Source organism: Pseudophryne corroboree, chromosome 6 (assembly GCF_028390025.1).
Source record: "Pseudophryne corroboree isolate aPseCor3 chromosome 6, aPseCor3.hap2, whole genome shotgun sequence".
In the NCBI taxonomy this organism is placed as follows: Eukaryota; Metazoa; Chordata; class Amphibia; order Anura; family Myobatrachidae; genus Pseudophryne; species Pseudophryne corroboree.
In genome coordinates this window covers 523,967,165-523,980,766 of record NC_086449.1, presented here as the reverse complement: position 1 = coordinate 523,980,766, position 13,602 = coordinate 523,967,165, and the positions used below count along the sequence as shown (strand labels likewise).

Sequence of the window (13,602 nt, the reverse complement as noted above, 5' to 3'; positions counted from 1 at the left end):
CCTGCGAGGAAAAAATGTCTCGACTCTCCAATCTGTACCCCTGGGATAATACTTGTATGATCTAGGGGTCAACTTGCGAGTGATCCCACTGCGCGCTGAGACTCTTGAGACTACCCCCCCACTGGTGGAGGGCTTCTTTTCCTGGGAAGGGGCTGCCTGCTGCAGTCTACTTCCCTTTCCTCTATGTCTGGGCAGATATGACTGGCCTTTTGCCCGCTTGCCCACATGGGAACGGAAGGATTGAGGCTGAAAAGACAGTGTCTTTTTCTGCTGAGATGTAACTTGGGGTAAAAAGGTTGGATTTCCCAGCTGTGGCCGTGGCCCCCAGGTCCGACGGACCGACCCCAAATAACTCCTTCCCTTTATACGGCAATACTTCCATGTGCCGTATGGGGTCTGTATCACCTGACCACTGTCGTGTCCATGACATCTTCTGGGAGATATGGACAACGCACTTATCTTGATGCCAGAGTGCAAATATCCCTCTGTGCATCTCGCATACATATATATAGAATGCATCCTATTAAATGCTCTATATCAATAAAATATTTTTAGTCAGGGAATTCGACCAAGCCAACCCAGCACTGCATCTCCAGGCTGATGGCGATCGCTGGTCGCAGTATAACCACCGTCTGTGTGTATATACTTTTTAGGATATTTTTCCAGCTGCCTATCAGCTGGCTCCTTGAGGGCGGCCGTATTTGGAGACGGTAACGCCACTTGATAAGTGTGTGAGCGCCTTATCCACCCTAATGGGTGCTTCCCAACGCGCCCTAACTTCTGGCGGGAAAAGGTATAACGCCAATATTTGCTATCGGGGTAAACCCACGCATCATCACACACTTCATTTTATTTTATCTGATTCAGGAAAAACTACAGGTAGTTTTTTCACTTCCACATAATACCCTTTTCTGTGGTACTTGTAGTATCAGAAATATGTAACAGCTCCTTCATTGCCCTTAACGTGTGGCCCTAATGAGGAATACGTTTGTTTATTCACCGTCGACACTGGATTCAGTGTCCGTGTCTGTGTCTGTGTCGACCGACTGAGGTAAATGGGCGTTTTTTATAAAAAAACCCTGACGGTGTTTCTGAGACGCCTGGACCGTTACTAATTGTTTGTCGGTCGTCTCATGTCGTCAACCGACCTTGCAGCGTGTTGACATTCTCACGTAATTCCCTAAATAAGCCATCCATTCCGGTGTCGACTCCCTAGAGAGTGACATCACCATTACAGGCAATTTCTCCGCCTCCTCCAGCATCGTCCTCATACATGTCGACACACACGTACCGACACACAGCACACACACCTGGAATGCTCTGACAGAGGACAGGACCCCACTAGCCCTTTGGAGAGACAGAGGGAGAGTTTGCCAGCACACACCAAAAAACGCTATAATTACATAGGGACAACCTTATATAAGTGTTTCTCCCTAATAGCATCTTTATATATATATTTATATCGCCAATTTGTGCCCCCCCTCTCTGTTTAAACCCTGTTTCTGTAGTGCAGTGCAGGGGAGAGCCTGGGAGCCTTCTCTCCAGCCTTTCTGTGAGAGAAAAAATGGCGCTGTGTGCTGAGGAGATAGGCCCCGCCCCTTTTACGGCGGGCTCGTCTCCCGCTCTTTAGTGAAGTTTGGCAGGGGTTAAATATCTCCATATAGCCTCTGGGGGCTATATTGTGAGGTATTTTTAGCCAGTATATAGGTTTACATTTGCCTCCCAGGGCGCCCCCCCCCAGCGCCCTGCACCCTCAGTGACAGCGTGTGAAGTGTGCTGAGAGGAAAATGGCGCACAGCTGCAGTGCTGTGCGCTACCTTTAGAAGACTGTCAGAGTCTTCAGCCGCCGATTCTGGACCTCTTCTAACTTCAGCATCTGCAAGGGGGCCGGCGGCGCGGCTCCGGTGACCATCCAGGCTGTACCTGTGATCGTCCCTCTGGAGCTAATGTCCAGTAGCCAAGAAGCCAATCCATCCTGCACGCAGGTGAGTTCACTTCTTCTCCCCTCAGTCCCTCGTTGCAGTGATCCTGTTGCCAGCAGGACTCACTGTAAAATAAAAAACCTAAGCTAAACTTTCTCTAAGCAGCTCTTTAGGAGAGCCACCTAGATTGCACCCTTCTCGGCCGGGCACAAAAATCTAACTGGAGTCTGGAGGGGGGTCATAGGGGGAGGAGCCAGTGCACACCACCTGATCTGGAAAAGCTTTACTTTTTGTGCCCTGTCTCCTGCGGAGCCGCTATTCCCCATGGTCCTTTCAGGAACCCCAGCATCCACTAGGACGATAGAGAAAAGCTTTTCCACATTAAGTTTACAAAACACTAAGGGCCAGATCCTATTAGCCCCATTATTTTTTTAGCTGAGAAATGTCCCATTTCCAGGCGATAACACATGGGATCTGGGAAGTTCCCAGACCCATGTGTTATATCGGTTCCAAGCGCGGGATACTGTCAGCATACTGGCGGGATGCTGGCAGTCACAATACAGACGCCAGAATCTCAACGCTGTGGAGAATACCAATGCTGGGATCCCAACACTGATCACAATGCCGGCGCCGGAATCCTGACTGTTGGCATCCTGACTGTAAGTATGCCGGGGCTTGGAAGGGTTAGGCGGCAGGGAGGGGGAGGGGGCTAATCAGCACCATCTTGGGAGGTTAAGGTTAGGTTGTGGGAGGTAAGGGTGAAGGTTAGTCTGCGGGGAGGGACGGTTAGGATTAGCTACCAATGGAGAGGGTTAGGGTAAGGCTGCGGGGAGGGTTAGGGATAGGGGGGGTAGGAGGCTAGCTTATCTATACCTACTTAGTATGTGTCGGGATCCTGCTGCTGGCGTTCTGACCGTCAGCATTCCAAGCGCCGGGATCCCAATACCAACCCTCGAGGGCTGCTCATCAGGGATAATGCTTCTCGTGCCTGACGCACACAATGCAAAAAGCATAATCCCTGAGAAGTGTTGGCAATGGGGGATAAGCATGCTGGTATCGGGGCTAATAGGATAACTCCCAGCGAATCCACTAACAGCGGTAAACTACCGCTGCTAATTGGATACTTCCCTAAGGATAAAAGGGGAAACCATTAGAAGGCGCAATATCAGCTGTCTGCCAGTTTTAATCATGTTATTCTCTGCATTCCATAGTTTGATGGGGCTTTCTTAATACAACATTTTCAGCTGTCCCTCAGCGGCCTTGCCTCGCTGCGCTCACCACCGGATCTATTCCCGCTCTATGGGTTTCTTGGACACCCACAAGTGGAAACAGTCTTTTTGCGCAAGGATTCCGTCTGGCGGCATATGTGGTCTGTAGTTTACTCATAGGTATATATTTCCTTAATTTGTACTCTGTAGCATCCCCTTAGAAGTAGGCTGCTGAGTACAAATTAAGGAAATATATACCTATGGATAAACTACAGGCCACATATAATAAGATTTTACTCACCGGTAAATCTATTTCTCGTAGTCCGTAGTGGATGCTGGGAACTCCGAAAGGACCATGGGGAATAACGGGCTCCGAAGGAGGCTGGGCACTCTAGAAAGATTTATGACTACCTGGTGTGCACTGGCTCCTCCCACTATGACCCTCCTCCAAGCCTCAGTTAGGACACTGTGCCCGGACGAGCTGACATAATAAGGAAGGATTTTGAATCCCGGGTAAGACTCATACCAGCCACACCAATCACACCGTACAACTCGTGATACTATATCCAGTTTGACAGTATGAAAACAACTGAGCCTCTCAACAGATGGCTCAACAATAACCCTTTAGTTAGCAATAACTATTTACAAGTATTGCAGACAATCCGCACTTGGGATGGGCGCCCAGCATCCACTACGGACTACGAGAAATAGATTTACCGGTGAGTAAAATCTTATTTTCTCTGACGTCCTAGTGGATGCTGGGAACTCCGAAAGGACCATGGGGATTATACCAAAGCTCCCAAACGGGCGGGAGAGTGCGGATGACTCTGCAGCACCGAATGAGAGAACTCAAGGTCCTCCTCAGCCAGGGTATCAAATTTGTAGAATTTTGCAAACGTGTTAGCCCCTGACCAAGTAACAGCTCGGCAAAGTTGTAAAGCCGAGACCCCTCGGGCAGCCGCCCAAGATGAGCCCACCTTCCCTGTGGAATGGGCTTTCACTGATTTAGGATGCGGCAGTCCAGCCGCAGAATGCGCCTGCTGAATCGTGTCACAGATCCAGCGAGCGATAGTCTGCTTAGAAGCAGGAGCACCCAGCCTGTTGGGTGCATACAGGATAAATAGCGAGTCAATTTTCTTGACTCTAGTCGTCCTGGAAACATAATTTTTCAAGGCCCTGACTACGTCCAGTAACTTGGAATCCTCCAAATCCCTAGTAGCCGCAGGCACCACAATAGGTTGGTTCAAGTGAAAAACTGATACCACCTTAGGGAGAAACTGGGGACGAGTCCTCAATTCTACCCTATCCATATGGAAAATCAGATAAGGACTTTTATATGACAAAGCCGCCAATTCTGATACACGCCTGGCCGAAACCAAGGCCAATAACATGACCACTTTCCGCGTGAGATATTTTAGATCCACGGTTTTTAGTGGTTCAAACCAATGTGATTTTAAGAAACTCAACACCACGTTGAGATCCCAAGGTGCCACTGGAGGCACAACCGGGGGCTGAATATGCAGCACTCCTTTTACAATGTCTGAACTTCAGGTACTGAAGCTAATTCTTTCTGGAAGAAAATCGACAGAGCCGAGATCTGTATCTTAATGGAGCCTAATTTTAGGCCCATAGACACTCCTGCTTGTAGGAAATGCAGAAATCGACCTAGTTGAAATTCCTCTGTTGGGGCCTTTTGTGGCCTCACACCAAGCAACATATTTCCGCCATATGCGGTGATAATGTTTTGCAGTTACATCTTTCCTGGCTTGAATCAGCGTAGGAATGACTTCCTCCGGAATGCCCTTTTCCTTTAGGATCCGGCGTTCAACCGCCATGCCATCAAAACGTAGCCGCGGTAAGTCTTGGAACAGACAGGGCCCCTGCTGCAGCAGGTCCTGTCTGAGCGGCAGAGGCCATGGGTCCTCTGATATAATTTCTTGAAGTTCTGGGTACCAGGCTCTTCTTGGCCAATCCGGAACCACGAGTATCGTTCTTACTCCTCGCCTTCTTATTATTCTCAGTACCTTTGGTACGAGAGGCAGAGGGGGGAACACATAAACCGACTGGTACACCCACGGTGTTACCAGAGCGTCCACAGCTATCGCCTGAAGGTCCCTTGACCTGGCGCAATATCTTTTATAGCTTTTTGTTGAGGCGGGACGCCTTCATGTCCACCTGTGGCCTTTCCCAATGGTGTACAATCCTTTGGAAGACTTCTGGATGAAGTCCCCACTCTCTCGGGTGGAAGTCGTGTCTGCTGAGAAGATCTGCTTCCCAGTTGTCCACTCCGGGAATGCACACTGCTGACAGTGCTAACACATGATTTTCCGCCCATCGGAGAATCCTTGTGGCTTCTGCCATCGCCATCCTGCTTCTTGTGCCGCCCTGTTGGTTTACATGGGCGACTGCCGTGATGTTGTCTGATTGGATCAGGACCGGCCGGTTTTGAAGCAGAGGCCTTGGCTGACTCAGGGCATTGTAAATGGCCCTCAGTTCCAGAATATTTATGTAGGGAAGTCACCTGACTTGACCAAAGTCCCTGGAAGCTTCTTCCCTGTGTGACTGCCCCCCAGCCTCAAAGGCTGGCATCCATGGTCACTAGGACCCAGTCCTGTATGTCGAACCTGCGGCCCTCTTGAAGATGGGCACTCTGCAGCCACTACAGTAGAGATACCCTGGTCCTTGGAGACAGGGTTATCAGCCGATGCATCTGAAGATGTGATCCGTACCACTTGTCTAACAGGTCCCCCCTGAAAAGTTCTTGCATGGAACCTGCCGAATGGGATTGCTTCGTAGGAAGCTATCATTTTTCCCAGGACTCGCGTGCAATGATGCACCGATAACTGTTTTGGCTTCAGGAGGTCTCTGACTAGAGATGACAGCTCCTTGGCTTTCTCCTCCGGGAGAAACACTTATTTCTGGTCTGTGTCCAGAACCATCCCCAGGAACAGTAGACGTGTCGTAGGAAACAGCTGTGTCTTTGGACTGTTTAGAATCCAACCGTGCTGTTGTAGCACTTTCCAAAATAGTGCTACCCCGACTAGCAACTGCTCCTTGGACCTCGCCCTTATAAGGAGATTGTCCAAGTACGGGATCATTAAAAACTCCCCTTTTTCGAAGGAGTATCATCATTCCGGCCATTACCTTGGTAACACCCTCGGTGCCATGTACAGTCCAAACGGCAGAGTCTGGACTTGGTAATGGTAATCCTGTACCACAAATCTGAGGTACTCCTGGCGAGGATAGTAAATGGGGACATGCAGGTAAGCATCCTTGATGTCCCGGGATACCATGTAATCCCGCTCGTCCAGGCTTGCAATAACCACCCTGAGCGATTCCATCTTGAACTTGAATTTTTTTATGTATGTGTTCAAGGATTTTAAATATAAAAAAGGGTCACACCGAACCATGCGGTTTCGGTACCCCAAACCGTGTGGAATAGTAACCCCGTCCTTGTTGAAGTAGGGGCACCTTAAGTATTACCTGATGGGAATACAGCTTATTAATTGCCTCTAGCACAGCCTCCCTGCCTGAGGGAGTTGTCGGCAAGGCATATTTGAGGAAACGGCGGGGGGAAGACATCTCGAATTCCAGCTTGTACCCCTGAAATACTACTTGAATGAAACAGGGATCCACCTGTGAGCGAGCCCACTGATCGCTGAAATTTTTGAGACGGCCCCCCACCGTACCTGGCTACACCTGTGGAGCCCCCGCGTCATGCTGTGGACTCAGAGGAAGCGAGAGAAGAATTATGATTCTGGGAACAGGCTGACTGGTGCAGCTTTTTCCCTCTTCCCTTGTCTCTGTACAGAAAGGAAGCGCCTTTGACCCGCTTGCTTTTCTGAAGCCGAAAGGACTGTACCTGATAATACAGTGCTTTCTTAGTCTGTGAGGAAAACTGAGGTAAAAATATTTCTTCCCAGCTGTTGCTGCGGATACGAGGTCCCAGAGACCATCCCCAAATAATTCCTCACCCTTATAAGGCAGAATCTCTATGCGCCTTTTAAAGTCAGCATCACCTGTCCAGTGACAGGTCTCTAATACCCTCCTGACAGAATGGACATTACATTCATTTTGGATGCCAGCCGGCAAAATATCCCTCTGTGCATCCCTCATATATAAGACGACGTCTTTAATATGTTCTCATGTTAGCAAACTAGTATGTTTGACAGGGTCACCGACCACGCTGCAGCAGCACGCTCTGCAGGTTTCAGTCTAGTACCTGAGTGTATAATTCTATACTTTCTTTCTAGAGGCTCAGGAGAGCCCCTAGTGTGCATCCAACCTCGGCCGGGCACAAGATCTAACTGATTCTTGGAGCAGGGTCATAGTGGGAGGAGCCAGTGCACACCAGGTAGTCATAAATCTTTCTAGAGTGCCCAGCCTCCTTCGGAGCCTGTTATTCCCCATGGTCCTTTCGGAGTTCCCAGCATCCACTAGGACGTCAGAGAAATTTTTATTGTTTTAATTAAGATTATGGGAAGCCTGATTGGGGTTTATTCTACTTCCCTTGTATCCCTATCTTTTCAATTTGGGCTTACCCTCTGACTTTATTAGTGACTGAAGTACACATTACAGACTGTAGAGGTGTTTATTTATACTTCAATAGTGGTATGTGTGTCAATTCCTCATCCCAGCTTCCTTTCACTTGCCACAACATTTCCCCACTTACAACAAACTGTCCCCATATGCCTGCAGACCCCCACTTACCACAAACTGTCCCCATATGACTGCAGACCCCCACTTACCACAAACTGTCCCCATATGCCTGCAGACCCCCACTTACCATAAACTGTCCCCATATGCCTGCAGATCCCCACTTACCATAAACTGTCCCCATATGCCTGCAGACCCCACTTACCATAAACTGTCCCCATATGCCTGCAGACCCCCACTTACCATAAACTGTCCCCATATGCCTGCAGACCCCCACTTACCATAAACTGTCCCCATATGCCTGCAGACCCCACTTACCATAAACTGTCCCCATTTGCCTACAGACCCCCCACTTACCACAAACTGTCCCCATATGCCTACAGACCCCCACTTACCATAAACTGTCCCCATATGCCTACAGACCCCCACTTACCATAAACTGTCCCCATATGCCTGCAGACCCCACTTACCATAAACTGTCCCCATATGCCTGCAGACCCCACTTACCATAAACTGTCCCCATATACCTGCAGACCCCCACTTACCATAAACTGTCCCCATATGCCTGCAGACCCCACTTACCATAAACTGTCCCCATATGCCTGCAGACCCCCACTTACCATAAACTGTCCCCATATGCCTGCAGACCCCCACTTACCATAAACTGTCCCCATATGCCTGCAGACCCCACTTACCATAAACTGTCCCCATATGCCTGCAGACCCCCCACTTACCATAAACTGTCCCCATATGCCTACAGACCCCCACTTACCACAAACTGTCCCCATATGCCTGCAAACCCCAACTTACAATAAAAAAGTCCTCACATACCCGCAGAGACAAATTTTATTGCAAAATGCCCCCATATGCCTGCAGACCTCACTTACCTCAAATTGCCCCCATATGCCCTCAGACCCCCACATGCCCTAAAGCCTCTATTTATCACAAAATTGACCCACATGCCTGTTGCCTACCACTGTACTAGATCACTCCAAGTTCATTGTTGAGTGGTTGTTATGGATTAATACACAGTAACATTCCTAAGCACATGGAACAATCATCATTATACAATGTCACATAAAAGACACCAAGTACAGATGAGGCTGAAGAAAAAGGTGCTCATGTGAGATACGGGGTAGAGAAGGACCTGTCTGTGAGGATGCTTGGATGAATTACCAGGAAGCTGTCTATCTGCCAGGGCAATAGGTTCTGGAATACTTCAATTATCTTTATTCACCATAGGTAAATAATATGATCTATTTCCATCTTTGATTATTATTATTATTATTATTATTCTGGTCTTGCCAATGAGAAAGTTATCCAATAAACAGCTTCAAGGATCCAGCAACAATCAGAACGAGAAGTCGGGATCTGAGGTGATGCACCTGCCATCTTCTACCCTAGCTCCTGATCCTGTAGAAAACATCTGGGGCCCACCGATCCAAAAATTGCTCTCACTCCATTCCTTATAAATTCAGAGCAGATCTTTAATCACCTTATGTACGATGAATACTTCACATTTGTACTGATTTTCTCAAAGAAAAAAAAAGTCATCTTGTGAGTTAGCATGAACATCCTGTATTCACCAATGTCTTATTATTAGGTTTAGTGTTAAAAATTCTGGGTTTCTGTAACGGGATGCAGTCAATATACTGGCATTCAGAACACTGACAGCCAGAATCCCAACATATTCCGGTTGTAAGTAAAGGGGATCGGCTAGGGAAGGGTTGGGGTTAGGCACTAGGGGGAGGTTATGGTAAGGCCGTGGGGGGAAGCAGGCTGTCAATGTTAGGCTGCGGGAGGAGGACAGTTATGATAGGGCGAGAGGGGTGGGTTAAGATTAGTGGTAGGAAGAAAATACTTACTGGGACGTGTCGGGATAACGGCTGTCAGAAATTACGCTGTCTCCTGACTGTTGGGATCCCTACTGCCAAGATTTCGTAACCAACCCTTCTTTAACTCATCTATTTTTCATTTTCAGATAAGTCTTCACATGATAAATATAACCCTCTAAGAAAATGTCGTGTACATTTATCCATATCTGTCTCCATTTGATATCATGTCCTATAACCTCTTGGACAGAGAGTCAGTAGCAACTGTCCCTGCATTGTGTGCATAGAGCTAAAGATGTATTGTAGCCCAGACCTCCCCCACAATTAGTGTGCAATTTGTCGTTATAATCATCATCATCAGAACACAACTGCATCAGCCCTGTACTACATGTAAATCATGTGCCTGAAAACAGGTGTATTTATGTTTATGCAACACTGTGTATAGCAGACAATTTCGTTGACATGGCCTCTTGTAATTGAGACTAGGTAAGAACGCCACATTACAGACTAGTTTCTAGAGTGGAGACGTGTCTGAGTTGCATGCGACTCTGCGTCAACCGTAGTTCCGTACACTTGGTTCCTGAGCATATGCAGTATGAAACAAACTCAAGATCCACTCGCCAACTGGCTGTGCATTCAACTATCAGCAATAAAGTGTTGCATCCTACAGTTAATTAACTGCATGGTTCTGTAGATTGTACTCAAGTAACTCTCTGAGGGATACAGTGCATATATAATTCAACTTTGTAATAATTAGGAAAATCCAATTAGGTATATAACAAGCACCACAAACATAGTAATGAGTCTTGCTAGTTTTCTTTCCTTTTAAGGTACTAAAATGAAGATAGAAAAAAAAGATAGAAGCAAACACACCTTACACCAGTGCTTCTCAAACCCGTTCCTCAAGACACACTAACAGTATAGGTTTTAATGATATCCATGCTAGAGCACTGCTGTATGAAGCAGTGATAAGAGCGGAGAAGTGAGCCAGTGGAGAAGTTGCCCATGGCAACCAATCCACTTTGAAGTAAAATTTATCAAGTGCATTCTATAAAATTATACATAGCAGCTGATTGGTTGACATGAGCAACTTCTCCACTGTTCACTGCTTCATGCATCTACCCCTTAATTACATACTTGCCTACACTCTGAAAGTTGTGTGAGATTCACGATTTTTCGAGTATTATCCCTCAGACCTGGAAGAGTAGGTGGCACTCCTTCAACTCGCCCACTACCTAGTGAAGTGGGCAGGATGGGGAGATAATCACAGGAATTGCAGCAGGGTTGTGGAGGTGGCATGGCTAAATGTAACGAATCGCTTCATGCTCTGTGCTACCATGCCATAGCATATTATTTTTAATACTTAAAGAGTGTCCTATGAACCATGTCCTCTGGTATTTGTGAATGGCTCCCAGGTGCCACTCCTTGTACCATCAGGCAATCTGCCATAGAAGCAACACTGGACCATCTAGATCCTCTAGATAAGCCTTCTTCTAACAGAACTCTCCCTGCTCTGTCTCAGCAGGGTAGCAGCTGATTTAAAGACGGTCATAATCCTGACAGCCATTGACCAACAGTCAAAATACCGACATTCATTAAGCCGGCATATTCAAAATGCCAACATAGTCAGAATACTGACATTTAAAATGCAGACATGCACTTTTAAGGAATTTTTGCCCCAAAACAGACTTGTTCATACTTTACCATCCCAGTGGACCTGCAGGGGGAATATAATAGTGTGCCCGAATCACGGCGAGCGCACGCGGCACACTTACACGGTAAGTTATTTTGAAATGTCGGCATTTTGAACATATCAGCATAATGAATGACGGTATTTTGACTGTGTCGGTACTTTGACTGTCGGTCAATGGCTGTCGGAATTATGACCGTCGGTAAATCATACTGAACCCACTCAGCTATGCTCAGCTGAAGAGACAGGAGAATTACAAGGAGTGGAAGGAGGAGCCACAGATCCCTTCCAGGATCAACTTCTTTCTGTCTCTACTCCGTTTACGAAGGATTAACCCATATGTCAAGACTTCCATGAACTTTGAAGAAAATATAACTCTCAGCACACTAGTAACTTAATTTTAAGGATTTATTTAAAACTGCAATTGTATTAAAAAGAGACTGCTCATGCAATCATGCTTTCCTTGAACTGGTTACTGACCATTAGAGAACATGTTGGGAACACTAGGTACACCTGCACGGGAGGCATGTGATATACCGGCTGACGGGATCCCGGCTCTCAGCATACCGGTGCTGGGATCCCGACGTAGGAGACCTTCCCTGTACACTATCCCTTTGTAGAAGGCTGCAGAGTAACACCACAGTACACTGTACACCAGCTGCATATACAGTAAGTGTGCATCTTGCCCTGCTAAATATTTTCAGGGCAATATTTCAGCAAGTCTTTACAGGCCGCCAACCAGCAGCAGTACACTTATTAAAAGCAGAGTCTATCACGCGCTGCTGCTTTAATCTTCTGCTTTTTCGCACTCATTAGAGCAGACAGATTTAAACCCAGAAGTTATTTCTCTAAGTGTGTCTAGCAGAGGAAGCTGTAAATATAGAAAAAATTCCCTGCTTCACTAACACCCATGATTCTCCCCACCTTTGTGACTAACAGTCCAGGCATCTTATTTCCAGTAGCAGGCATCATGCAGTAGGTACTGTATAATTTGCTGTGAAATACAGTAAGTGTGTACCTGTGATGCTTTGTCTTCTGACAGCCAGCGAGCCATCCGGTGCCTTCGTCTGGTTAGCAGACTTCGTATATGGACCTTCATCTGGAGGAGAAAAATACAATGAGAATACAATATTAATCATTATGTCAACAGCAACTTCACTATTTGTGAACAATGCACTCCACAACTATGGCCATTAATATGGAATAGGTCTCCCCTTTATTGCTATAACAGCCTTCTGATCTGGCAAGGCTTTGCACTAGACTTTGGAACACTGCTGTAGGTATACACACCCATTCAGAGTAGGGAGGTTGTGAAATTAGGCCTGGCCCACAATCAGCGTCCCAACCCCAAGTCTTCATTTTAATGCACCTGTTAGCAACTGAAATACCCACACTCTAATTATAAGGAGTGACCACATACTCTGGACAAGCACTGTTTGTTTGTATGTATGTATGTATGTATGTGTATTTCAACAGTACTCCCTGGCAAAGTTTTATATAGATAAAACGCGTTGGTGCTTACTTGTCTGGCCATTGGACACTTTTGTAAATATCTGGCTCTATTTACATGTTGGAACAGGTTTGAACATTAGAACAAAATAAGCAAATTCTTTGTTGTTCATGTATTATATATTTTGTTTTTCATTATAGCTTGTTTCTAATATATATATCTGTATATATCCATCTGTATATCCGTATGTACAGTATGTATGTATGTATACACACATATACATACTGTATAAGGGTCAGATTCATTTATCCGCAGGTTCTTTGCCCTGTCCTTCCAGGTTAAATCTATGCGCAGTTTGTATGAAATGTCATGTCCCAATTCCCGTGCAATACAATATAAACAGCAAGTTGCAGATGTTGCGCGTTAATACTGCAGTATGTGACCCATGTGAAATAAATAAAAGTGTAGGGAAATCACCCTGAATCCCCAAAAAATGGAAAATAAAACTTCTTGACAGTATAGGAGGCAGCTAAGTGACCATGAGCAAAGTATGGTTGATTTTTGTCAACTGGTAATGATGAAAACACAATAGCCACAAAGTGTGTATATAAAGTCTGTAAAAAGTTTGAAAAAAAAAAACATTGTAACTCATCTACAAGTTTAAAAAACCCATTCCCATCAATACAACACCCAGCATATTCTGTATCCCCACGCATCATTGAATCCATTTCTCTGGTTGATAGAGACAATCACCTGAAAAATTACATCTTTATGGTCTACATTGTAATATTTAAAAAAACTCTAAATAAGGTGTATTGCTCTGTCCTGTCATTTCTGCCTTAAT

General features: G+C 46.2%; 1 protein-coding gene across 18 annotated transcripts in view; it reads right to left on the bottom strand.

The window, feature by feature from the left end:
* The window catches only part of GRIP1 (glutamate receptor interacting protein 1), an 871,453-nt gene that overhangs the window by 318,222 nt on the left and 539,629 nt on the right, over positions 1-13,602 (bottom strand). For all 18 annotated transcript variants that reach the window (XM_063927530.1, XM_063927526.1, XM_063927521.1 and 15 more), the window contains one exon: positions 12,327-12,407. In XM_063927530.1, coding sequence (XP_063783600.1) covers positions 12,327-12,407 — 81 coding nt within the window. The remainder of the gene's footprint in view (positions 1-12,326; positions 12,408-13,602) is intronic.